Source organism: Kryptolebias marmoratus, linkage group LG16 (assembly GCF_001649575.2).
Source record: "Kryptolebias marmoratus isolate JLee-2015 linkage group LG16, ASM164957v2, whole genome shotgun sequence".
NCBI lineage: Eukaryota > Metazoa > Chordata > Actinopteri > Cyprinodontiformes > Rivulidae > Kryptolebias > Kryptolebias marmoratus.
The window spans coordinates 25,634,469-25,662,096 of NC_051445.1; the positions used below are offsets into that span (position 1 = coordinate 25,634,469).

Consider the following 27,628-nt stretch of genomic DNA (forward strand, 5'->3'; position numbering starts at 1 on the left):
CCAATCAACACCTGCACTCATGTGACAAGAGTGGCCCATCAGTGAGTCAGACAAACAAGGATTCTAACGAGCCTCCATTGTTAGGAGAGTGAGAACAATTTGCAAGCAATCCAGCTTACATCACATCTCAGCTTTAAAAGCTCAACTCCACCCTCTCTATTTCTGAATTGAGAAAGCTCCTCGGATGAGAAGCGAAACGTCTTCAGCTACAGAATAGAAGTCCAGTTGTTTTTGTTTTTTAACTTTTTTTTGGATTTTTTAATTAAGATAAAATAATATATACATTTTATTCATTTGTAGGTAAATTCACCATATGACTCATAGAAACCTCAGCCTTCAGGTATCTTTTACCTTGTACTTCTGCACCTCCACCCAGAAACGCACGTCATTTTCCAGGAAGTCTCCCTTCAGAGAGACAAAGTGCTGGAACTGCTGGCAGGTGGTGGGGTTCAACAGAACCCGTCGAAACAACATGATCTCTGTAGAAGAATTCATCCACGACCCCCGAACCTGCAGTGAGAAAAACACTTATGTAACATTTAAGACCACCTACAGCCAACTGGTAATGGTAAAAATATGATATTTTAGCCTGCTGCTGAAAGTAAAAAACAGCTTTAGCCCAGTTGTAGGGACTTGTCTTTCAGTCAAAGGACTGATTCCCTAAGTGTCCTTGGGCAAGACACTAAACCCCCCACTGCTTATGATATGCTTATTGGTGAATGAGTGAGAATATAAAAAAACTGGATAAAGTGTGAAAACAATAGAGAGCACTGTGTAAATGGGTGAATGAGAAACACTGTAAAGTGCTTTGCATCACCTGGAGAGACTAAAAAGGTGCTGCAGTGTATAAGTGAGGCCCAGACGTCCACTTATCGGACTGTGGGGAACCTGTTACAGTATGTACATCTTTCTCCTTGAGCCGACTCATCCCAGGTATATGTCCACCACAGCCAACTCATTAAAAAAAACACAAAATTGGTTGTAATTCAGTAAAGATATTGACCTAAAGCTTGGTGTGGTAGTAGCTGAAACTGATCCTCAACACATTTCTGAGTGCCAACAGTTTGCACAAAATCCTTGTTTAAAATTTTGCCAATAACTATTTGGAGTCAACTCTGTCTGTTAGGGAATTATCTCATGTACCCCAGGATGAATTTTAAATAATTCACTGTACATCTACAACTAATTAACTTTTTGAGTCAATCTAATTTAAGATGGCCGCCACAGCTAATTAATATTAGCCAACACCAAAATAGCTACAACTCAGTGAATTTTACAGATATTGAGCTAAAAGTAATTCTGGTAGTAGCTGCATATAAAATACTGCATATAAAGTTATTAGACTTGCCCAAAACAGCTACAAAGGAAGATGATTTTAGTTTAAAACTCTGACATGAAAGATAGCAGGTTTTTAGTTTTTTAGAAATTTGGTCACAAACTGAGATAAAATCTCTCCTGTAATCATTCGGTCTGCAATACTACATGTTCATGTTTTAAATCTACCATGGAAGGATGGGAGCAAAGCTGTGGAAAATACAAAACACTATTTAAAAAAGTTTGATGATGCTGATGCTTGAATTTTATCCATCTAGGATCCAATTTGGGAAAATAATTTCAAGCCCCAACGTGTATCTGACAAAGCTGGTGCTCAAAGCCAAGTCACATGTCCTCAGGACAGGAAATACCTAATTTCTCTCTATTTAAAACCTTAAGATTCCCAGGAGGATTTCTTCTTACCTTCCAGGCTTCTCTTCTGGCTCTGCGGCGGCAGTAGACGTGCTGCGAGAGCCTGTCTGCTGTCTGCAGCTACCACAAAGAAACACAAGACAGAGGTCAGAAGTCAGAAACTGAATAACCTGGGACTTCTAAAAGGAGACACTGGGCATCTCTTAAATCTCCCTCTGTTGTTCCTTCTCTGCTTTGTTTTAATTTTCTCTGCGTTTTTGTTTGTTCCAATCTCCTCTTTAAAAGAAACCGCCTCGCTGATCCTCTGCACTCCTCTTCACCCTTTAAACATCTCCAGCTTTAAACTCCTCTCCCTCTGCAGAGTGTAACGCTAACCTGCGACTCCTCATTACTTAATGAGGAGTCGCTGAATCAGTAAACGTTGTAAACTTGATAACATAATGAGACAGAGCAGCCGATTCTATGGTTTCTGTGTTTCACCTGAAGGAGCAACCTGAGAGACGAACAGGACGCTGACAGCATTTAGTGATTCATCTCGACTAATGTGAGGCTGTGATCACACAGCTGGAGTCAAACAGGTCACAACTATAGGAGAACCCAGTGAGATGCTGTTGAATGTGGTTCTAAATCATTCACTTTTTCTTCTAATAGTAAATAAAGAGATGTATACTAAAAGACATAATACAACCACAATTCTAACAGAGTTGGGACGTTGAGTAAAATAGAAATAACAAAAGAATGCAATGATTTGCAAATCTCGTAAATCCATATGGGTTCCCATATCATTGCATTCTGTTTTTATTTACATTTTGCACAATGTCACAACTTTGTTAGAATTGGGGTACATGCTGCCATTGGGATCCATTTAAAAATAAAATCCCATTTAAGTGACAGTCAGATTGATTTGCCCATAAAAATAATACTTCTCTGAGGTCTCTGGACATGGATGAATTTGATCTTCTTAATCATAATAAAAACAAGACAAAGGTCATCTTTTCGTCAGCGGATTTTGTAGATAACCCTGCTAACATTCTTGGGACTCTGTCTCAATTTATTTGACCCTGTGCCAAGAAATGATGGTGAAATCTTTGACAGCTCTTCGAACTGGAGAAGCAAATCAGTTCAGTTGTCAAATCAGGCTTCTTTCAGTTATGTCTTTTCACCAAGACAAAGCTCTACTTCAGTTTCAAAGATTTTGAAAATGTTATTTGTGTATTTATCACAACACAAATATATATTGTAACTGAATACAAAAGCAGAGATCAGCCCTCTTCATCTGCAGATAGTAGTAAACGTTGCTGCTGCTCGACTTTTAGCAGGAACAAGAAAACGTGAGCAGATAACACCGCTGTTGGCTTTTTGTTTGTTACAGGACTATTTTTAAGGCTCTTATTGGTCTGGCTCTGACTTTTCTCCAAGATGTTTTACATCATAGTTCTTCGCCAAGACCACTGAGGTCAAACAACCTTCCGACATCTGAACCTAAAAGTAGAGGTAATCGTGTTTTTGCAGCTCCCGTTTCTGATCTGTGGAAGAATTTGCCCCTCTGTATAAGATCTGCTCAGACTTTAGAAAACATTAAGGCGCTCTTAGGGCTCATTTCTACTCACTGGCATTCAACTCAAGTAAAGCTTGACAGCTTGATTTATCTGTACTTTTATAGCGGTTCTTTGATTTTTCATGGATGATCTTGTTTTGAAGTTTTATTATTAATATCATCATCCACTGTCTGAACGGCAAAGGTTGGACAATAATGATTTTTGCCTGCGTGTGTTTGTGTGTCAGTTGCCAAAATATCTCATGAACCACTGGATAGATTTTAATGAAACTTGCAGAAAATAATTTATGTACAGTTGCTACTGTTAAACTGTCAAAGTCAATCCAATTCAAGATGGCTACCATAGTTAAATCAGTCTTAAGGCAGCATCTCACTGGGCTGCGACTAGTTGATGAACGTCATGCATGAGGGAGTCTGCCAAATGTCTCCAGAACATCTTGAGATGTTTGTGGTGTTCTCAGCTTCCTGGTGAGTCGCAGAGGATAGCAGTCCTAATACTTGAGTTTAGAACATGTTCCAGAAATTTGTACAACAAGAATTTTTGTGTAAAACTCCACCTTGTATAGGAAAAAACCCCACAGTATTTAAAGTCTTAGCAAGTTAAATATTCAGTATTCACCAGGAGTGTGTAAATAAAATCTACAGAAACTGATACAAAATGTATTGACAAAATGTAGTAAAATCAAATCAAAATTAAAAAGCCAGGCAGCATATAACTCATTTAAAAATAACTAAACCAGAAATTTAGCTTATTTTCGAATATGTACTCATTTTTTATCTGATGCCAAGCACAGGTGTTGTGTTTTACAGATACACACAACTATTTGTTCATGCAACACAATGATCAAGTTCAACTAAAATGTTTGTGTAGAGAAGTATAAACACTTAAAGCTGTTGTTGCAGGACCAGTTTGCTAAATGCAGGTGTTAGCAGCTGTAACTATCTGAATCTGACACAGCTGCAGGTTGGTGGTGTTGAATAAAGGTGTGAGGAATCAGGCGTCAACCTTCTGTTTGTGTTTCTGTCGCTCAGTGAACTCCTTCGTGGACAGAAACAAAGGCAGCCATGTTTCCTCCATGTGCATCCTGATGATGTCCTGAATCTCCATGACAACTGGGTCTGAGAGACACTCTAACTTCAGACGCTCCAGTCCACCTGCCCGTCGTAGGATCTGCACATAAGGAAAGGAGCGCAGACACAGATATGGTGAAGGGAGATGGCTGCATGTGTGTGCTATGAAGGTTAAAAATGTTTTCCTATAATATCACATTAAAAAAAAAAACATCTGACCAGATAAACAAGAGAAGCTATGAACAACTGTGGAAAACCCCACAGAAAACATCTCTCCTTCCTGTCTCCTGCTGTGCTCTGCATCATTCCCACAATCTTCCTCCTCTTTCCTCCCTGGTTTGTCCTCATACATCAATGCGACCGTGTCTCACTTTTGTTTTGTTTTTATTTTTTATACTTTAGTTTTGTTTTGCACGCACACAGGCATGTCTGCTCTGGTCCGTTCTCATGGGCTTTTGAAATGAGAACCAGTCATGAAGTGGGAGTCAGGAGATGAAAGGGGGCATTGTGCGACTGAAAGAGCAAAGGGCCAAAGCTGTAAAGCTGTCAGTCTCTGCGACGAACAGAGAACCAACAGCAAGATGCAAGAGCTGCTGCGAGAGACAATCCTCCCAGAGCTGCACTCATGTAGTTTGTATAGTTATTTAGGTACTATTAATGAAATACAGAACAATACGATGAAGGTCTTGTTCAAGGATTTATCGCCTGCCATCAAAGGCAAAAGGGTAACAATGTTTTTGCTTATGTCTGTGTGTTAATTTGTCTGTCTGTTAGCAAAAGCTATCATGAACTACTGAACAGATTTGAGTGAAACTCTCAGAAACTAATCACTGGATGTACATCTACTTTTACAGATTTTGATCTGTAAAATTAGGCTAAATCTGCCCTGAGAGTATGTGTTGTGAATGACTCTCGACTGCTACCACATCAAACACATCTTGTGTATTCTTGCATAACATCATTTACAAGGTTTGACCAAAATGACAACAACTCCGTCACTTTTCAACAAAAAAGGACTTTAGTTTCAAACTCTGACATGAAAGACGGTGGGCAATATGTTCTCCTTTAAGGAATGCTAGGCCTTTAATTTACACAAACATTTTGTTCAGTTAGCTATCAGTAGTAAACAGTGGAAATCCTAATGCTGTCACACAGAGAATGACAGTGTTTTCTGTAAATCCTTTGGAGCCATAAAGATAAAAGCAGTCCCACTGCTGCACATCCCTTCAAGTCCTCCCAACTGTTCATGTTCTGCCCTCCTGCAGCACCGTAATCCTAGAATCCAGAAACCTAATCTCCAACTATAAATGTCAGGACCAATTTCATCTGACTCTGGTTGTAGCTGGTTCTGATCATCTTTGTCTTTCTGAAATCAAGCCATGCACCTCTCGTCCTCATTTTAATTCTAACCACGCGGTCTCATCCCTTACTCCCTGCCAACACAGTACTGTCTAACTGTCAGCCTGAGGTCTGCAGGATGCTGGAGGAGGGAGACGGGGCATAGCGTGAGAGCTGCAGCAGCCTCTGTTTATCAAATCTGGATGATGAGCCCCTTTAGGACTTAGATCCCACTTTGAAATGTTTGTGTCACAGGCAGGCTGTCTCTACTGCCATATCTGTGGTGCTTTCCCAAATAGCTGGAAATGTTTCAAATTCTCTGATGTGACTGCACTATAATGGGTATGTTTGCAAATCTATTTATCGCCTGCCGTCAAAGGCAAAGCAATAGAGTTTTTGTAAGTGTGTCTGTGTGTGTTTGTTTGTCTGTACTGTTAGCAATATATCTCATGAATCACTATTTTTTTTATGAAACTGTCTAATGTAATCATTCAGTGTACATCTACAACTAATTAACTTTTGGACTCAATCCAATTCAACATGGCTGCTGGAGCCAACTGACCTCAGAAAACACAAAAATGGTTATATCTCAGTAAAGTATACAGACATTGAGCTAAAATCTGGTGTGGTAGAAGCTGAGACTCATTCACAACACACTCTGAGTGCTAACAGATCATATGAGACCATGCAAGATATTGCACATAATGGTATTTTAAATATTTAACCAAAATGGTTAAAACTCATAAGATGAGAAATGACGTCTTGGCAAGAAAGGTGGTGGCAGACGTGCATTTCTTCAAAAAATGCTCGGCCTTTAATTAATAATGTAACTGATTGAAGTTCGTACATCATTTTGTTGTTCTGCTGTTGCAGGACTGTCAGAGCCAAAGAAGTATTTCTTGTTGAGGTATTTGGCAGCAATATATGATGACCTCTCCTGTCTGATGTCTGATGATGTCTCATCCTTCTGAGAAGTCCTCCTGTACTGCTCCAGGTCCAACCAACACATCAAATGCATACTGCACAAAAACACAAATGGTCCCAAAAATGAACATATGAACATTGTTGAGTACTGTTAAACATTAGATTACGCTGCCCACCTGGCATCTTGTTTCTGTAAGAAAGACATAAAGTGCCCAATCTCGTAAGGCTGCCGAAGTAAGGAACCTAAACGATACCCTTGGTAGACTGGAGACACACTGGACCACGACTCACGTAGCTGAGGACTCTCTGAGGAGTCAGTCCATGGTTTAAGAGTTGAAGCCAAAAGCTTGGACCCGCTCTGCTCCATGAATGAGACACAGCAGAGAGAATAATGAAAGAGAAAACACCAAATTCAGTATGCAAGTGTATACACTGCATCCCATAATACTCATGAAGCCTATCAGACATTTCAATGTCACCATTAAACTGTGAGCTGCACTGATCTACAGTAGTTTGACGTCAATGTAAAAGTCTTACAAGGCCAGTGTAAACAGTTTTTATAGATACACTGCCTTAAAAAAGTATTCAATAATTCTCCACATTTTGTAATATTACAACCACAAGCTTCAAAGTATTTTACTGTGATTTTATGTGATAGACCAACACAAAGTAGAAATTGTGAGGAGGAAAGAAAATGGAACATGATTTTCAAAATATTTTACAGATAAAAGTTATTCAAGTGTGATGTGCATTTGTTTGTACATTCAGCTCTGATACTCCAAACTAAAATGTGTGTAATTACATTTCAGCATAAACCCTGATGTTCTGTAAAGGCCTTACAGGTTTGTTACAAAACATTAGTGATCAGCATCATGAAGACCAAGGAACACATAGCCATCCATTTTCTTTATCCTCTTTTTCATGCAGGGTCACAAGGAAGCTGGTGCTTATCTCCAGCAGTCACTGTGGGGGACACCCTGGACAGGTTGTTGATCCATCACAGGACCACATAGAGACAAACAAGCATTCATGCTCTCACTTACAAGGTGACAAGGTACCAAATAAATTAACATGCATGTTTTTGGTCTGTGGGAGGAAAGAAATCTGCCCAGGCACAGAGAGAACATGTAAACTCCTCTCCTCACAGGAAGTCCCGAACCTGTGACCTTTTTGCTGTCAGGTGACAGCTCTAACCGCTGCTCTGCTGAGCCACACCAAGGAACACACCAGACAGGACAAAACTGTACAAAATTGAACTTTTTGGGCTTAATGCAAAACACTATAAGTGGCGGAAAAATAACACTGTACATCACCTTAGACACACCATCACTACTGCGAAGCATGGTGGTGGCAGCATCATGCTGTGTGGATACATTTCTTCAACCGGAACAGGAAAGATGGTCAGAGTAAATGAAAAAATGGATGAAGCTAAATACAGGGTAATACTGATATAAAACCTGCCTGGCTGCAAAAGAATTGAGACTGGGACGGAGGTTCACCTTCCAGCAGGACAATGACCTGAAACATTCAACCAGAGCTACAGTGGAGCAGTTCAAATCATAAAAATAAAAAAAAAACATATTCATGTGTTAGAATGGCCCAGTCAGAGTCCAGACCTAAATCCAACTGATAATCAGTGGTAAGACTTGAAAACCACTGTTCACAGACACTGTCCATCAGATCTGACTGAGCTGCAGCTGTTTTACAAAAAGGAATGGGTCTACATTTTAGTTTACAAAAGCTGGCAAAGACAAATCCTAAAAGACTTGCAGCTGTAATTGTACCAAAGGATGGTTGTACAAAATATTGGGGCTGAACACAAATGCGTGCCACACTTTTTAGATCTTTCTTTGTAAAAAAAATTTTGAAAATCATTTTCCTTCCCCTTCAAAATTGTGCTCTACTTTGTGTTGGTCTAAAAATAAAATCACAGTAAAATACTTTAAGGTTTGTGGTTTTAACCCTAAAATCTCAGCTGCAACCCATAAACACTGATAATACATCATTTTCATAATAACATTTACTATCATGAACCAATCTCTAGTATGTTTTACATGCTGAAGCCGTTTGATGCTGGCAGACCTGTCTCAGTTGCCGCTCCGACTCCTTGTAAAGGTTTTGGAGTTCCCTGTACTCCTGACTGTCAATGCACCTCACTTCCTCCTGCAAGCACACCTGGACAAACACACACAACAGCTATTATACTTAACAAATAATTTATCTGGTTGGTTCTTAACAAAGCAAAATATAATCCCAAATTCTCAAATCTAAAAACGGAGTTTCTGCACCATAGTGAGAATTTAAGTCTTTTGTTTTATTTTTTATGACATTTTTTGTTTTATTTTTTCATTTTAGATGTTTTAAAGATGAGAGGTTTCAATAATAATAAAAATTAAATCAATCCACAACCATAGATGGTAATACTATAGACAAATTACTGATCAGTTTTCTTTAGGAAATTTGCAAAATAAACACTTCTCAGAGCTGTCAAAACAGGGATGTTTATCCACCTGAAAGATATGTTGTGACCACAAAGAGCTGTTAACAGGCATCTGCTGTGGGCTGCAAAAGTATTCACCCCATGGTAATCTTTCCATTTCTCTGCTTTACAACCTGGAATTTAAATAGATTTTTAATTTTATTTAAAACAATAATCCGACAAAACATAATTCAGATTAATAAAGAAATGATGGAGGTGAAAAAAGCATATAGGGGCTGTGGGGGGTTTACAGTCTTGCCCAAGAACACTTCAGCACACAACAGGGGCTGGGAATAAAACCCCCAACCAGAGAGCAACTTCCCTACCAACTGGGCCAATATTTTTTCTCAGGCTGGTCTACATGGTCTTGATCAATGTAAACACTGGACTTTTTGTGACAAAACTGTAGGAATGGTGTTCACCGCCTGATGAGGTGTGTTACACCAAACAGACATGGCACTAACATTTTTCCTCCTATTCTGCCATGAAACCCAGCTCCATGGAGCTAATAGTGGTCCTTTGGACAGATCCTCCCATCTCTGCAGAAGAGCTGAAGCTACATTAGGGTGTTGCATAATGGAGCACTCATTTTTGAATCAATATTAACCAACATCAAGAAAAACATTTGACTCCTCTTATACAGAAACATCTCTCTGCCCTGGACAAAAACCGAGGGGCAAAATGATGTTGAATGGATTACAAGGTACCTTAATTGCTAAAGCAACCAGAAGATTGTTTATGAATTTTATTTGCATGTCCACTTTTTGCATTTCTTTTGAGTTCTTTTGGGTTGCTGGCTTGGTGAAAGCCCAGTATGGTCAATTTGTCCATTTGTTGTTGATGGCTACAACCATTGTCCTTGACACTCATCGTCTTTTACACCTTTAAAGTATCCTACTGTGTTTGCACTATTTTTGGTTTTATATTTCAGGTAGTTTTACATTTTATCTAATTTGTTTTAATAAACTTTGCAGTCTTGGAGAAACTCCTTGTGTCGTCTTGTCCTTGACATATACCTAGTAGTGTGCATATAAAGAGAAATAAACAAATATGTCAATTTCAATTACAGGCTGTAAGGCTACAAAACAGAAAGATTACCAAGGAGGTGACTACTTTTACAACTCACTGTATGGGTTAAAACACGAGTAAAAACACCTGCTGGAGGGACTCTTTGTCCCTGCTGATCAGCAGTGTCCATGGCTCCAGCAGGATGCTGAGTGCATGTTCCTCAACGTCATCAAACAGCTCCTCAAAAGCAGGCCGCAGTCGGTCGTACACCTCCCTCTGGATTCCTACATCAACATTAATGCTCCTCCTGGCAGAGCTGAAAATATACGTGGAGTAAAGGAGCTGGGGAAGAGAGAAGAAAAACTTTTCAACTCAAAACCACAATCACTTTCATCATTGCCATCACTCTGTGCCCTTACAATATTACTTTCTCTCATCAGCGCTGCCATCACACCAAATAAATGTCACTCATATAAACCTCTTGGCCAAAGCATGATGGAAACAACTAAATGTCATGCCTCTGGTGAACTGAAAGTCAACTGACAGAAAAAAAAATAGTTTCAGTGTGAGGTATTCTGGACCAAACCATTCTTCTCTCCTCCCTTGGTTCACTGTAGTCAGGCACAATGGTTCTGGATAACTGGACTGAAGCAAAGCTGGAGGGTCTGACTCAAGGTTTTTATGACTTAATGTTTCTTAACTTAAAAAGGGAGGGGCAAAGAGGGCAGAGAGTCAGTCCAACAGAAAATGTGTGTTAGCAAAATATCCAATGAATCACTAAACAAATTTAATGAAACTCTCAGAAAGTATTAATTGGACGTACAACTGATTAAGTACTGGAGTCGACATGATTCAAGACTGTCATTGAGTCCTTGGATGTACATCTACAGCTGATTAGGTTTTGGAGTCAGTCACTCTGACAGTCAGATCTCACAATAATGGATCAGATCATGCACAACGTTATTTTCAAGGTTTCACTAAAATGACTACAACTCTGTCATTTCTCATCAAAAGTTGATCTTTGTCTAAAACTCTGGCAAGAAAGGCAGTGGGTAAAATGCATTTCTTTAAAGAATGTTGGCCCTTTAATTTTCTCTGAATTGATTGTTTTCATTCTGACTGATGTTCTGAGTGTTTGAGCTGACCTGTGCCTCTCTCTGGACTCTGTAAGGGTCCGGTCCATCCTGGCAGAACAACTCATGGTAATGCAGCAAGTCTGTCCAGAAGTAAACTGCATCCACCCACAGCTGAGACAGACAGAAACAAAGTGTTCAAAAACTAATAAAAGCTTTTGAATTTAAAATTTTAACCCTGGCATAACCAATTTAACTCACGACTACTGTAGTAAATAAGTTGTAGATACATCCAACCTTGTGAACAAAACTAAATGTTTATCGTCAATGAACACTGTTTCAAAGATAACAATCAGCTGACAAGTTCCACAGATTTATGCTGTGATATCAAATTGATATCCCAGTTTAGTACTCTGATATCCCAGAGCTCAGATCGTACCTGGTTCCCAGATTGTTCACAGAAGTGTGTGAAGTACAACCCAGACTGGGATTCAACACTGAGAGCCTGCACCATCTTTTCAGTTCTTCCTCCGCAGAGCAGCTGACGTCTGCTAGACAACAACTAATGAAATATAATTATAAGAAAAGGTTTTATACTAAACAGTTAGAATTGTACACTGCAAACACTGTCTTAGTGATGATAGTGACTTCCAAACCTGCAGGTGTAGAAGATGCTTCCGGTTTTTTAAAAAAAAGGTTCAAAAGTTGGTTTGATTTAGCCAACCATCCAAAACCGAATAATTATTCAATTTAGGAATGAAAACAGATACAGTAGATATAAATAATCTACACAACCCTGTTCTGTCTGTTCCTGTGATGTAAAAAAATGAATGGACTGCATTTGCATAGTGTTTTTCTAGCCAACCAGGCCACTCAAAGTGCATTACAATACAATCTGTGCCCTCATTTACCCATCCACTCACATTCACACAGCACTCTACTACATCTCTGTGAAGCTAATCTGAATAAATCATTCTATGGAGTCTAATCAGTGCTTTAGATCGCATTCATACACCGATGGGGTTCAGTGTCTTGCTCAGGGACACTTCAACATGTTGCAGACCGGTGGAATCAAACCACCAGCTGTCTCGTTGGAGGACGACTGCTCTAACCACTGATCCACAGCCGCCCAATGAACTCATGACAAATATTTTCAAAACTTTTTCTACCTTTACTTGTGGTGTACAACTCAACTGAAAAAAAAATTGTTGTGGGGAAAAGTCTAAAAACTAAAACAATGCAATAGGATGGATGTAAAAAGTGTGCACACCTCAAAACTAATACGAAGAGGAAACAGCTTCAGATTTAATTACAACCTTCTGTCTTTTTGGGTGGAAGTCTATCAGCAGACAATATTTTGAATTTGTAATATTTACACACTCTTCCTCCCAAAAATAATCAAAGCATCTCTTGTGCACAGCTCAGTTATACACAGCTTGTGTATAATTTTAGAAAAGCAACCCAACAGCCTGATGCTGCCACTACCATGCTTCACTGTGGGTATGATGTTCGTTTGGTGAATCTCAGGCTTGTTTCCAAACTGACCTTTGGAATTGTGGCAGAAAAATTCAGCTTTGGGTTGAACAGACCATAACACATTTTCCCACATGCTTTTGGGAGACCTCATTTATATTTTTGCAGTATTTTTTTTTTTTTTTGTCAGAAAAGGCTTCCTTAAACCAGAGCCCAGACATATAGAGAACAAAGGAGATAGCTGTCACATCTAGAACCTGTCAGAATTTCCTTCAGCTCCGTCAGTGTTGCTGTAGACCTCATGGCAGCTTCCCGGATCAGTTTCTGTCTCGTCTTTCTTCAGTTTTGGAGGAAAGTCCATCTCTAGGTGATGTCACTGTTGTTTCATATTTTCTCCACTTCTTGATGACTGCACTGTTCACATGTGATTCCTAAAGCTGACAACTTTAGTAACCATCTCCTGACAACAATGAGATCCTTCTGATGCTTTGCGAGCTCCCTATGAACTTTGTCTTTTACTGTGGGAAGCAACTGAGTAAATGTCAGGAATATCCTACCAAAACATCTGCTTTTTATTTCAGATTAATCAGAGTCATTTTATTTGATGGCAGCTTTGTTCCCAAAAGAATGAAATCAGTTCTTAAATCAAAAGGTGATTCAACAAATTATTAATTTAAGGGTGTGCACACTTACGCACTCAGCCTATTGTTTCTTTTTATATTTTTCCCTGAACATTTTTTGTTGGGTTGAATAGGACATTTGCCACAGTAAAGGTAAAAAAAAGTTTTGAAATTATTTTTTATTATTTTAACAGAGGCGTGCACAGATTTTTCATATCTATAATATGTAGCAAAAAACCTGGATAAAACCTGGACACAGATGCTTTCCTTTGATGAATGACCCCAAACTGATGCATTCTAAATTTACTGATTAGCTCAACTTTTATTTATGCTCTATTTAAAATTAAAACAACCAAACTTACTCACAGAAAAACATCCAATATTACTTTAATAGGCAGACAGCCAATGAAAGCTCAAGAGAGTGGAGAGCACCTGGTATCACATTGCCTACCTGTGCACAAGAAGCATGGGAGGACTGGGACAAACTGGTGTGAGGGTGAGGATAGCTTAGAGGTGCACAGCCATGGCAGGGTTGTCTTCTTGACATGGACTCCCCTGTCCACAGTCCCACACAAGGAGAGACATCCTGAACACACTGAGATGACCAGAACCGAGGACCCCTGTGCAAACAAGAGATTTAAAGTTACCTGATAGAAGATTTGAAAATAAATCCAATTAAAACACAAAATATACAGTACAGAATATCGAGAATATTCAAAATCAAGCATATTGTGCATTTCATGAGTTACTGTTGTAAAATGAACAGATTGCCAAAGTTGTTTAGGTAGAAATCCTTGTACATTACAGTAATGTGTAAGACAAAAACAGTAAATCCCACCAGTAGCAGAGCAGAGACTCTGTAATGCAGGGCTGAACTGAGCGCAGTTTCTCTTCTGTCCAGCAGAGGGAGGTGGTCAGTCCCAGTGTGGAGAGCAGCTCCCTGTTCAGTCTGCTGGGACTGCTGCTCACCAGGTACCAGCTCCTCATCAGGACCAAATACCTGAAACAAATATATCTGACACTTATTTTTATTCCAGTTACAAACAACCTGCACTGATATCAAAAGAAAGACTCATTAAAACTGGCCTGAACCACAGAATACAAATGAAGTATGTCCAAGTAAAATACTGTGTACCTGTTTTTTCTCTCACTGTGCTGTGTAGCTTTTAGTCTCTCTATATCCATCCACAGATTAAGGAGATTCTCTCCTGATGTTCCTTGCAAAAACTCCTGGAACTCATCGAAGCCTGGCCTTTTACAAACCCAACAGGAGCCATGCCAAAACACATCCAGTCCATTTTCCTGATTTGTGAACTTACTCCCCATGGTCCAAGTCTTCTCATCCCATTCTGTCTTTTCTGTCCTTCTGCTCCCCCTCAGGCCGTCTTGATGTTTTTCTTTCCTTTCATCAAATGTTTCTCCATCTTCATCTCCTAAAGCTTTCCAAATTGTACATTTCTTGCCCTCGTTTGTGCTGCTGCAGTTTGTTTGGCGTCCAAAGTTGGTGACACGGTGAGATGTGTGAGCCTGGCTCAGACCATGCACCACAATCACTGCCGCTCTAATCACTTGATTAACCACTTTGAAAGCCAGGTACTCAAAGTGTTTTTCAGGAGAATCATAAGTTTCACAAACGCTGTCTCTGAGGTATTCGTTTTCTCTGACATCTGCTGACAGAGTGAAATTTCTTTGTGAGCTGTGGAGTTTCTGAGTTTTCTCATATTTATGATGAGAGGAGACACCTGAAGAGGAAAAAGAGGAACAAGTAGGTTGTTTTACTGACTGAACTGCTGCAGTAACATATCCTCCTGACCAGTAGTTCAAATTTGTCCTCAGTGGAGGACATTTGTAAACCACCCAATGCATAGTACTGAATTAAATCCTTTTGCTATCTACGTAGGACATTTAGGGCTTTGCAAACATGGACTTAGCAAATATGAATGTAATTACCTTACAAAGATTGGGTAAATTTAGTAATAAAACTGTGATTAGACAATTTTTTTTCCTTGTAGTCAGGAGGTTAAAAAGTATTCAATGCTTTTTGTCTATAAACTAAGTTCATAAAGACAAGGTAATTGAAAAACAATCAATTACTTTTAACATTTTAAACAATAGTTATACTTCCAAAGGAAATTGATTCTCTTTTGGCTCTTTTTGTTGCAGGCTTACCTTACTTTTTTATTTATTCTTTTGTTTTATTTATGTAAATACTATATTTATGTTTTCTATTATTAACTTTCCATTACTGAAAACTGACACCTACCTTGCTTCGCAGAAATGCTCTCTTGAGAATGTGACCTACACAGTGCATTGACGTTTCCTTGAAACAATTGGGGGAAATTCTGTAATTTTGAGGCTGAAAAGGTGGTTAGACTTGAGCTGCTTTTTCCTCTCTGGCAACGAACGTTTTGGTCCCACTGCAACAAGAGCTTGGCTAGTCTGGAAAACACCAAATATTCATCAGACAAATGTTTTCCTTTAAACATTAACATACTGCAACAGTCAACTAACAATTTATTTATCACTGCCTTTCCTTCAGGTGGAAATTTAAGTGTGTCAGTCATCTGATCTGTGCAGAGATGTGGTCCTAAGGCTTCTCACATCATGCTTAAGGAATAAGAACACAGCGGAGGAAAACGGGGCAGCAGCTGATAATACAGCTGCCATTCTCAGCACCTACTAAACGCAAAATGACAAGATTTTTCTGACAGCTGGTGTTGAAGTTAATAAAGGCAAAAGGGTGACAATGTTTTTTGCCTGTGTCTGAGCTCATGAGTCTTTCAGCAAAACATCTCATGAACCAGGAGAAAGACTTGAAACTTTCAGAGTAATCATTAGGTGTAAAACTCTGTTGGATCTAATGTTTTGGACTCATTCAAAATGGCTGCCAAAACTAATTAACATTACCCAATGTAAAACTAAACTATAACTTGCTTGATTTATTAGATTTTGAATTATAATTTAGTATTAGTAACAGAGTCATTCACAACACATACTTTGAATGCTAACACATCTTGCGAGATCTTAATATCATATGAGACTGCATGACATCATTTACAAGGTTGGACAAAAACAGGTGCAACTTTGGCTTTTCTCAATGTAACATGATCTTAGCCTAAAGCTCTGGCATGAAAGATGGTGGGTGATACACATTCCTTCATGAAATGCTAGGCCTTTCATTTTTTTATGTGATGATTGTTTAAATTAAGATAATTAAACATGTTGTAGCAGAACTGAAAATAACATTAAAGCCACAAGATGCATTAAGATAATCCTGGTCTCATAAGATGGATGACAACAGTGTGAAGCTGAAGAATTTAACACTTGTAACACAGAATGAAACTGGAACCCTGAAACTTGTTGGTACAATTCCTTTGTTTTACACTGCAGACTTTAAAACAGCTAGATCCAAAAAGGTTTTACCTGTATTGGTAATAGTAATCACTCTGGAGAAAAAAGGTCAATCTTTCTCTTCTGAGCCACTGAAGTCCTTGCTCTCGATCCAAGCACTGTAAAAGTCAGAGGTTTCTCAAATTATGCCTGAGAAAGTTCCTGTCTTTTTTCAGACAAATGACACTTACACAGACAGTGTAACTGTTGTCTGCCGGGGGGGTCCTCATCAGCACCGTCAGGTCACCCCTGAGGATTTGGGATTTACTACGATTCAGAGCAGTGCTGATCTTTCTGGAAACAAAATGGGCTGCTCCATTTACCACCTCAAACTGTCCCGTATCCTGGTTGTACAGCAAAATCTCTGAGAAAGACTGGGAAAATGGAAATAGGTTGATTTTTTATTTTTAAAGGTTATGGGGCTGTCGTATACGTGCTGAAATCTGTGTTTACCGGCAGACTAAGGAAATCATTGAAGAAATGAGCCAATACATTATCAGAGGCCAAAGAACTCTCCTGTGTGGAGGAAAATAAATTAATATTCAAACACTGATTGAAGCAAAGTCTGAAAATTCAACAAACCCAAACTGCTGATACAATAAAGTACTGAATTGTCAGTAATCAAAAGCTGTACTCACAAAGTTCTCAGAAGTAAGGTGGGGAATTTCTTAACACAGACAAAATGGACAAGTTGGTTTTTGAGTCACTTTGTTAACTATCTACAAAAGCTTGAAGTGTTCTTACCTGTTGAAATGAGTCCGCACATTGTATAATCAAACATGTAAAAGCCTGTACTGCATTTCCTGCCAGGCCGGGCAGTCCCATTGGTCTGTAATTACAGACAGTCCAGGTTGCTATGGAGGTGGACGCATTTTCAAAACAAGAGGGCTGTAAAAGTTTAACCACAGAGAGCCAGACAGAGACCAAAACCTTCTACAGTGGATGCATTTCTGCTTTGGTACCTCAAAGTTAGTTTATTCTAAAATATTCATGGAAATTACATTGTAATGTTCAACATGACCAACATAAAATGTAAAAAGTCAAACACTGGAGCATCCCTGTTGCAGCAAACTAATCACAGCACTAGATGGCACCAAACTACAGTAACTGTGGAGATTACAGCAGAGGACTACAAATGAGACAGATGAGAAAAACGTAAAAAAAATTTAAAAAAAAAAAAAAAAAAACATTTTGTAAAGTCAGTGTCAGGAAGAGTCCATCTACAGCTAACTTACATCAGCTGCTGACACATCCATCACATGCACAATTAAAAACATATTAGAACTATGTGTTGCAAAAGTGAGAAAGTACAAAAACTATCTCAGACAGACACTGAAAAGCACAGATTGTGTTAATTTACAAGCTATCCAAGCCACATATTTATCATCTGGCACTGGAGGAAAAAAAAAAAAACAAAAGTGCTAAAGTGGCTTTTGCAAAGGAGACAGGAATGGTATAAATATTTTGCTCACAGTCTCCTAATGTTTCGCTTGCTTTGAGCGCTTCCTGGGAGCAAATTGTCCTTCTTGCGTCGGCCTCCGGACCGACTTCCACACTCCCTGGAGCCATGGAAGGCGCACAAGCATGACGTACAAAACTGAAAACCACAGTCAGCTCGGCTGCACACTCCCTCCCCTTTCACTGAATGACACCTCGCAGGATCCTGACACCTCGGGCAGGGCTTGAGGCACTCATCGATGAAGAGGGTTTTAGCAACCTGAAAGAAAGTTACTTAAAATGACTTCTAACTGAAAGGTTTTATAAACTCTATTTAAACATCTTCCCATTTATGAGAACTATAACATTTACTAATGTATTACAAGCAACAAGTGCTCACCTCCAGAAATTTATTCCGTTTGCTGCTGCTGTACTGTGACGGGGTTAAAGTGCTATTTGTTGACTGTGGGGTGCAGAAGCTGGAGGTCCTGGACTGGGCCTGAACGGTCTTTAAGGCTGACCTTTTCAGCAGAGTAACTCTGGTCTCTGCATCAGAGACTTGGACAGCACCACCGCACTATGACAACAGCAAGCAGAACATCAATTTCCTCTATAGTTAATGAACTCACCATCACATTGTTTCAGAGTAAAAAGCTTCATCACGTCTCATTGTCCCTGAGCAAAACACTGAAGTCTTCTGCTGCCTCTAATGAGCTTATTAGTGTGTGGATAAAAAAAAAATACTGAGTATATACAGAGTGAAAATACTTTATAAAAGTGGTGTCTGACAGTGTGCATGTGTATAAGGAATGCTTAGTAGTGCTTGGATTTGGTTAAAAAGAAGTTACACAGACAAAGACCACTTAAAAATTTTACTTTTTGTAGCAATTCATATATTTGTAGGTATTTGAAATAAACTACATTTTTAACAAAAGTGTCACAGTTAATAAAGGACTTATCATTGCAACTTAAATAAGTACCTACTTATATCATGCTGCACAATTTCCAGATGTTTAAATGTAAACTCATGTAATTTAATCACTGGGTACCTAAAAATTCAATGTAAATGTTCAGAACACTGAGCAGTAAATAATTATATAAAGGATAATAATGTGTTTGCCTCTGTGTTTATTTGCCTGTTGTGTTAGCAAAATATCTCAAACCACTGGATACATTTTAATTAAACTCTCAGAAACTAATCCTTGAAAAAAAATCCACAACCGATTAACGTTTGGAGTCAACCCAATTCAAGATGGTCACTACAAGGCAATTGATATTAGAAAACACAAAAATGGCAATAACAGTTTAAATTAGAGTTAAAATGTGTTGTTAGGTTAGAGTAAACTTAACTTAAACACTCTTACAAAATGTTTTTAAAACTAACATTAATTAGTGGACACAACTCTGCTTGTTAACAAATCTCATGAACTACTGGATGGGTTTTAAACTTTCAGAAAGTAATCAATGGATGTAATATCAAAGCTGAAGCCACAGTGTTGTCTGTGAAAATGTTACATTTCTAATTTATCTGAGTTTATAGTTTAGAGTCACCAAAAAAAACTAATTACCTCAAGTGCAGCCTCTACCTCACTCAGATAGTCTTTTCTCCTCAGGTTAGCTTGATTGTCCTGCAGAATAGTTTCATTCCAGCTTTTGCATACCAGACCACATCTATTAAAAAATTTAAATGGGATTAAAAAAACAAAGGACACCAACATTTCAATACTCTCTGGCCATGCCTGTGACTAATATTCAATTCTTTAATAATTGACTGCTAATTCCAACTGCAAGCTCTCATCTTTTTTGAACATTGTAGCTGAAATGCTGTTTCTTAGTAACTAGTTAATTTAGTAAATTTAGTCGTTATAGTCACAATTTAGGACATGATTTTTCTTTTTATTTAAATATTCTATATATTCATCCTAATTATTGATAAATTAATAAAAAAAACAACTTTGCATGTAAACAGTGTTAGTAAGGAAGACAGACTGCAATAAATAAAAACTCTAAATAAATAAAACTTAACTTTGAAGTGATAAAGAGGTTATTTGAATTCATCACCTGTAGAGACACTCAGAGCTCAGCATGCTGAATATAATAGCCAGGATGTGCCTGAGATTCCTCTTCTTCAGCTCTGTGAGGACATCCAGCTTCCCCAGGCCCATCTTCCTGCCGATCAGCCCCATCAATGGCATAGTGGTCCTGAAGGCGAGCGGCGTCTTGGCCAGGACCACTGTTGTCTTCAACTCTTCTTTCATGCTTGGACTCTGACCAGAAAACATCTGGACTTTGTGTTGGCACATGGTATGAACCAATTGCAAGGCTGGAGTCAAAGACAGGTTGACCGGGGTTGTCCTGAGAGGAGTGATAGTAGGAGTAAAGGAACCTGCACAGGTAGGCGTTGAGTTTTCTGGTCTGGATGTAGTGGCTCCAAGAGGAGTACCATAGTCATGTTTTACAGAGGTCGCACTGTTAAAACATTTAGGAGATTGTGCACTGCAAGGAGTAGAATCATCAGCAAAAACCTCATCTTCTTTACAAGGGCCACAGTACTTAAAGGGCTGTTTTTCCACTGGATTTTCTTCAGACTGAGAGCCACCTTCTTTAAGAGTAGAAAGTCTGTGCTGACGCTGCAAACGGGAGCGCCGTTTAGTAACTGAGAGATTTGGGGTTTCGCTGTTTCCTCTGGAAGCAGAAACCAGCAGCTCCTGGAAGGAGCCATCATGGTCCACCGAGGAGTCTTGGGATTTATCAAGTGTCAGGGAACTGAACCCGCTGTCCTCAGACACTGATCTGTTTCAAAGAAATGAGGAAAGGGGAATGTAAAAACATTTAATTCATCATACCAGTTCAAAAAATATGTAACAAATACAGAAAGTTGAATGGGAAAATTCCTAAGCCTCCTAGAAACATTAAAAAAGGTGAAGTTTTAATGATTTTTGTATTAGAAAAGGGCTTTGTTAGACTGGACACAGTCAATCTAACTTTAACTCTTTGTGCAGAAACAGCTTTATTGGAAAAATTAGATTTTTTTGTTTTTCCTAAAATGGTAACACACTATCTGGTTTGTAATTTTTAGAACTGCCAAAAAAATTGTATTAAACTGAAAGATACCAAATCCAACTGCTTTTTCTGTTAAAAGATGACTAAACTTCATACTTTAGAGCTAAAATGTATTGACACCAGAAATATATTTACTGCAATGACCATAAATTCTCAATATTCTGTGCAGCCCTAATGTACATGTACTCAGGTGTGTATGTGTCAGTAAATTTGTATATTTCTTGACGTGTCACTGGTGTTAAAACCAAATATGTTGCAACTGAAAGGACTTATGATAGGACAGGATAAAAAGGAAGTAAAGGGACAGTTTCTAAAAGGTAGAGAAGTGGGACTAAATAAGCTTATGCTTCTTCCTTCTCCTTTTTGAACATGTCATCCACACACCATTTTTACTTTTTGTTTTACTTCTTTTATTGCATTAACATGTTCAAAATAAAGCCTTATCAATCAAATAAATCAAATAGTTATAGTATTTGGTAGGAGACATTAAAAGAAAAAAGTTCCTCATATGAATATCAAGATTTAGTAAAAGAAAATAATTTTATCTATGGTGCAGTATTTTCATTTTTCTTGCTTTCTTTCTGTTATTGTCAAAGTTAGTAATATGTGAATATCCTCTTATTTTATAGTTTAATTTTCACTGATAAAGTTAAATTTTTGCCATTTAATACTTGTGACCTGTTACCTTTGCTTTATAGCTGAAACTAAAAGGTTCAGAGAAAAGCTTAAAGGTATAAAGAACCTCATATTTACCTGATGTATTTGGGCGTTTGTGCCAACGTTGGTGTGCAGAAACCACTCGCACCGTCACACAGGATATTTGTGTCGCTGCTTTCTGACGGTACACCAGGCAGCAGCTTGTCAAACCCTGGAGCATTTGCATCAAGATGATCAGAGTCTGAAACGCCATCATTGAATTCTGTCTCTGTGAGGGAAACACTTCTTTCAAAAGAGGAGAGGTTACAAATGTTGGGGTTTCCATCTTCTAGAGTGGAGGTCCTCACTTGTGTGAAGAGTTGACGTTTCCTGACAGAAAGAGACAAATCCTGGTCCAGTTTTAAAGTGTTTGACGCCTCGACAGTCATAAGGTCTAAAGAGTCAAACGATGCACTGAGCCAGTGTTCAGGCCTGACACTAAGGGTGGATTCAGTTTTTGTGGTAGAAGGTGACTGTGTACCGCTGACTGTAGTGGGTTTGCAGAAGACAAGTCTGTGTCGCAGTGGAGCATTTCTTTTTTGTACTCTTGGAGTTTCACACCAACTAACAGCAGACGACAGTGGTACTTCCCTGGAGTCTGTGCGCAAAAGTCTGTTTGTTTCTCTGGCTCTCTCTTTAGGAGTGGCAGTAAGTTTAAGGTTCTCTTTAGGAGTTTCACTGAATTCTGCTGGAGACGTCGATCTACAGGAGTCCACCCCCATGATGCTCCGTGGGCTCTGAAACAAACCTGAGTAACCACTGTCACTGCAGCCATCGTAACTTGGCTTGGCTTTATAGCTACGCAGGTGGACACTAGACTTAGTTGTGCACTCCATTATCTTCCTCCGGTGTAACTACAGAGCTCCAGATTTCAGATGACCTGAAGATGACAAAAACAGGAATATTGACATTTAAAAAGACCAGAGCAGCAACAACCGGTTAGGTTATAATTTTTGGATTTGGTTTAGTAAAAGTTAGCTCAAAATTTGGGTGTCAAGTTTTATATCTAAGGTGTTAGACTCATTTCATAAAGAGAGGAGCCAGGGTTGAGAACAGGGGTCTGCAACTACATGTGGATCTTTGCAGCACCTTGTAACTAAAAACGACATGTGCTAGAGTAGGGGTTCCCTAATTAGGATCGTGGTCAGAAAACACCAAATATGAGTTCTTGGGAAAAACCACAGAAACTGTAAAATTAATTGTCAATCACATATTTAGCCTTAACTGTTACAAATAATAATAATAATAATAATGGTCATAAATGCATATAATTGAAGCTCTTGTAGCTTATTAGCTATGATTATACTTCAGCAATATAGTCATGGTGATGAGTCTCTGCAACTTTTACTTTGGGTAAAAGCAGAAAAGTTTGGCAACTATTGTATTAGGGTAATGTTTAGATTAAAATTGACAACAAGAAAGGGGACTTTTAGCAAGTTTTCTGTCCAAATATTTGCAACATCTGCAAAAGATTTTCTGAAGTAGAATGGCACCAATTATACAAGTAGGTTGTGTTTATTGTTAGGTTCAATAATTTTAAATGCATCATGGAAACAGCTTCCACTGAAAAAAATTACATTTCTCAACATACTTGGGTCCAGTTGCTTTAAGTGTAGAAATTAGTTGAACACATGAAGTGGAGATACTAAGTTTGAATATATCTAAATATAGCGTTGCAGAAACATACAGCAAGTTATTTCTATAAGACTGTGAAAACTAGAAACAAAACTTCACCACTAGAAACACTCACTTTAATAAAAGACTGACACTTTAATCATAAAGTTAATAAAGGTTTTGTGATAAAAAAGGATAAACAAATCACCAAGTGATGTCATTCTTTATATGACCTTAGGCTGCTATTTATTGCTTTAATAACCTGTAAGTTGGCTACATATTTTATTATTTCTCACAAATATGGAAAGGACTCAAATAGGTCTGCTTAGTTCTGAACAAGGTGGTGAAGTTTTCTTGTATAGAAATACAATTTTCTTTGGAAAACATTTTCTCCTTTATGATGAACAGTGGCTTAAAATGTTGCAGTTGGTTAAGTTGTTTTCATCTTGTGCAAAATTTAAAGAGATGCAATTTAAAATAGTGAATATAGCTTATTATATTAAATCTAAACTTGGTAAAAAAAAATAACTAGATTTAACTGACATCTGTGACAAGTGTTTCACACCATCTTTTTATCTTACTTGTTTTTTGGTCATGTCTGCAACCGAGAGATTGGAAAAAACATTTTAAAATATTTTCTGATTTCCTGGGACAAAAAAATAAAAACTTTCTCCAAAAATGTATATTTTTGAGACGGTTGATGACTTTTTTATTAGCACGATGAAGAATACTTTGAATGAAAGAAAAGCTGCCTCCATCAACATCATGACTTTGTGATAAAGTCTTTTTAAAGCTTGAAAAGAGTCACTGATGAATGTTGTAGTTACTGGCAGCCCTTGAACTCTTATGTTAATCTGAGTCCCCCATCCTTGGTTAAAACTTTTTTTTTTTTTTTTAAAGCATGTTTGTTCCTCTGACAGCAACAAAGAGGGTACAATTTACTACTGTTGTTGTAGTTTTATATATTATTACTAGTACCAATGTTTTTAAGAAGATTTGTTTCTGTAACCATGTTTTGGGTTCCCTTTTATTATTATTTTCTATTTATTTTTCTATTTTATTTTTTGTGGGTGAGTTTGAGGTAAAGTTCTGGGAGCGATATAAATGGATTTGTTCATTTGATCTGATTTACTGATTTACACTTAAAAACAGAAATTATTATTTTTTAAAACTATATATGTAGCATACACATGAAAATATATTGATTGTGTTTATTTTAGGAGTTTAGTGGATTTTGTGGCTCTCTACAAAATCCATTAAATATATATATTTAAATATAAAGACTACAGCTGAGCAGCTGTTTGACACAAACTGGGTCAGCTGGGTCGCTGTGAGAGCGCGTGCTGTGGATTTAAATCCCCTGTCTCGTGCTCTGCGTCATACCGCTATAAAGAGACCTGTTACCGCCAAAACCAGCAACTGACTACCGCCTGCTTTGCTGGTAAACAAACCATGTTTTGACCAAAAAAATATATGCTAAATACAAATATATATATTTAACATAACACCAACAAAGGGCCTCGACTGCCGTGGACTCTTTGGGAACAAAATTAGCAGGACTCGAAAACACCTGTGTGAAGTTCTGGTCTACAGGCGAGTTAAAATAAAATATTCCAACAAAAGAAGCGTGTAGCTCCTCAACAAACACGCCTACCTAACATTTGAAACTTGCCTTAAGGTGAGCTCGGCTGCTACAAAGGTGCTGGGCTCCAGGCCTCAGCTCACACACCCTCCGCTCTCGCGTCTCGTGCCAGTTTACATGCTCACCTGCGAACACCGTTTTCAAATTTGGAGCCCCGTGTGGACTGTGTGTCACGTGCTGCTTCCGCTCCAGCTCTCCTGGCCTTTCCGTCCGTGGTTACCATAGCAACAAGTTGCGAACGATTGTTCCGTCCGTCGAAAGCAGGTAAAGTAGCTCATTTGACTCGAATATTTGCTGCTTTTCTGTAAATTAATGATAGGTTAATTAGCAAAGACAGTCACTGAGTGTGCGGGAACACGCTCTGGTCCCTGAACCTCCAACAAATAACGCCGTATTTCATTGTTGTGGGGCGATGGAGGGCTGTTTACAAGCTGGAAAAGTTGCACAAGCTCCCCTTATGTAGTTGTAAAACTATTGTGTGAGTGCTGATTCAGTTTTCTAGGATTTTATTTTATTTTATTTTATTTTATTTTATTTTATTTTATTTTATTTTATTTTATTTTATTTTATTTTATTTTATCGGATGTTTGTTGCAATCTAACTACATATCCATATATAAAAAACGTCCAGCTCTTGGTGCTGTGTGACTTTTGGTGTTTAGACCTCTTTAATCAGCATTTACTACTGACCAAAATCAACCAGCTACTTCATCTGTCATTGATCTAACTATTTCTAGGAGATCTAAGCCCATTTTCTCCTTCCTAACCATCAGTTCAGCAAACAAGCATCAAATTACCATGAAAACCTAAAAGTTTACCAGACAAGTAGGATTTTAAGTAACAAACCAGTCTATTTGGGATGAGGCCTGAAATCTGTGAATATTTGGTTTATAGCCAAGAGATGGTTTGGGGTCCCCGTGAGGACGCAGACCACTTTTCGAGGCCATCCATCTCCAGTGATTTCCAAGCGTTCCTGTCTCTCCTCTCTGAGTCTTTGAGGATTCACCTCAGCTTGTGGCCTTTTGTTACAAACAGCTAAAGAACCAACCATCTATCCATCCATCTATTCATTTTCTTTACTCACTTCTCCTTTCCGGGTCACGGGGAGCTGGTGCCTATCTCCAGCTCAAGAACCAGCAGAGTAAAATTGAGAAATGACTTACCAAGGACGCAGAAATTAACCCAGGAATCTCTTTGAAAGTTGTACACCTGTGGCCAAATAAAAAAAATATATATATATATAAAATGTGAAGTATAAGTTACAGGTTTACATATTACTTTGTCCTGTAACTAAAAGTAAAAACAAAAAAACACAACTGTGGCTAGGGCCCTGTAAACATTAGAGATTTTTTACATCTTTACACTGTAATCCTGTGCCTGTCGAACCCGCTGTAGTTTCCATGCATGAAAACATCCAAAATGGTGAATACATGAACATTTGTTTGGACCGACAGTGAGGTTGCTGCTACACACTGAAAATAGTGAGTGACTCAAACACTACTCTGTTATCGTGCAGAAAAAAATGTTGATTGCAGCAGTCCAAGATGTGCACGTGTGATGTCACACCTCTGCCAGGCGTCTCCAAAATCTTCCACTCTGAGACCTGGGTCCAAAAAGTTTTGGGGTCAGAGAATTGGATTGCTGCTGTCGTGTACACAAATGGCCGAATCGCAGCAAAAATGTTCCGGTTGCTCTTAAAACCAGCTTTGTGTGAACAGGGCCCAGAATAATTCAAGTACCCTGACTGAGCTCGGAGTCCCCAGGAAGACCCTTCTCTGCATGTGATTTATATAATCTGTTCATGATTACACAAAAAGAAAAAGTGACAGACACACAGAAAGACCTTTTTTATGCTTCCCTATGATTCCCTCCCCTTCAGTCTCTTATCTTCCCCAAGGCCACTTCACCTCCAGTCTTTGTCTCTCACTTGTTGGAACTGCTGGACCCCAGGATTTATGACCTCCCCCCTTGCAGGAAAGACCAAGCTGTGCAGAGGAGGATTCATGGGCCCACATAATAATACATTCTTCCCATCCAGTGTTTATAAGAATAGTTAAGCCCAGAATTCATATTTGCAGCAGACTGGCTTGGGGTCAGACCCTGAAACTGCATATTTGTATAAGCAGTCTCAGCAGGTCGGCAGGGGGTCAGTACCTGGCTGATGACATCATCAGCTGAAGGATCGACTTAGTTCATCTCTACAGATGACATCTGGGCCACATGGGCATGATCTTCCATAGTTGCAGGAAGATGGTTCATCATGTCCAGATTTCAGCCACAATAGTAACTTGTCTGCTTTTCAAAAAAGTTAATTTTATTTACAAACATGAGATCCCCTCAATTCACAAATATTCTCTTTATAATCTGCTCACATCAAAATACACGTCTATGAATCTGCTTCAGTCTACTTGCTTGATTTTTGTTTTCTTATGCTACTTTTAATTTTTTGCTGCCATTCTGCTACTTTTAGCTTTTGGCTATGTTTAGCTTCTAGCTAACCTTCTGCTACTGTTACCCTTTAGCTACTTTTAGCTGGCATTTGGTTACTTGGCTTTTA

At 38.6% G+C, this 27,628-nt stretch overlaps 3 protein-coding genes across 4 annotated transcripts in view; 1 reads left to right on the forward strand and 2 right to left on the reverse strand.

Moving 5' to 3' along the window:
- LOC108234167 (regulator of G protein signaling 22) overlaps positions 1-17,445 on the reverse strand; it is a 23,926-nt gene extending 6,481 nt beyond the window's left edge. The window contains exons 1-17 of the mRNA XM_037980333.1: positions 17,365-17,445; positions 17,074-17,136; positions 16,812-16,994; positions 16,654-16,739; positions 15,494-15,669; positions 14,366-14,972; positions 14,069-14,230; positions 13,682-13,850; positions 11,577-11,699; positions 11,210-11,311; positions 10,212-10,406; positions 8,660-8,752; positions 6,754-6,935; positions 6,501-6,672; positions 4,251-4,415; positions 1,738-1,806; positions 352-510 (exon numbers count right to left, since the gene is read on the reverse strand). Coding sequence (XP_037836261.1) covers positions 352-510; positions 1,738-1,806; positions 4,251-4,415; positions 6,501-6,672; positions 6,754-6,935; positions 8,660-8,752; positions 10,212-10,406; positions 11,210-11,311; positions 11,577-11,699; positions 13,682-13,850; positions 14,069-14,230; positions 14,366-14,972; positions 15,494-15,669; positions 16,654-16,739; positions 16,812-16,994; positions 17,074-17,136; positions 17,365-17,445 — 2,787 coding nt within the window. The remainder of the gene's footprint in view (positions 1-351; positions 511-1,737; positions 1,807-4,250; positions 4,416-6,500; positions 6,673-6,753; positions 6,936-8,659; positions 8,753-10,211; positions 10,407-11,209; positions 11,312-11,576; positions 11,700-13,681; positions 13,851-14,068; positions 14,231-14,365; positions 14,973-15,493; positions 15,670-16,653; positions 16,740-16,811; positions 16,995-17,073; positions 17,137-17,364) is intronic.
- On the reverse strand, positions 17,103-25,241 carry fbxo43 (F-box protein 43). Of its 2 annotated transcripts, none has more exons than XM_017413139.3 (6): positions 25,198-25,241; positions 21,874-22,696; positions 20,119-20,850; positions 19,626-19,728; positions 18,458-18,634; positions 17,103-18,337 (listed from the first exon to the last, which is right to left on the reverse strand). In XM_017413139.3, the coding sequence occupies exons 2-6, from the start codon at positions 22,650-22,652 to the stop codon at positions 18,089-18,091; spliced, it is 2,040 nt and encodes a 679-aa protein (XP_017268628.1). In that variant the 5' UTR covers positions 22,653-22,696; positions 25,198-25,241; the 3' UTR covers positions 17,103-18,088. The 2 variants fall into 2 exon arrangements, with proteins under 2 accessions (XP_017268628.1, XP_024861028.1); XM_025005260.2 differs by having other exon boundaries at positions 25,103-25,235.
- spag1b (sperm associated antigen 1b) overlaps positions 25,220-27,628 on the forward strand; it is a 25,457-nt gene continuing 23,048 nt past the window's right edge. The window contains exon 1 of the mRNA XM_017413270.3: positions 25,220-25,336. The gene's annotated coding sequence lies outside the window, so the exon portion shown is untranslated. The remainder of the gene's footprint in view (positions 25,337-27,628) is intronic.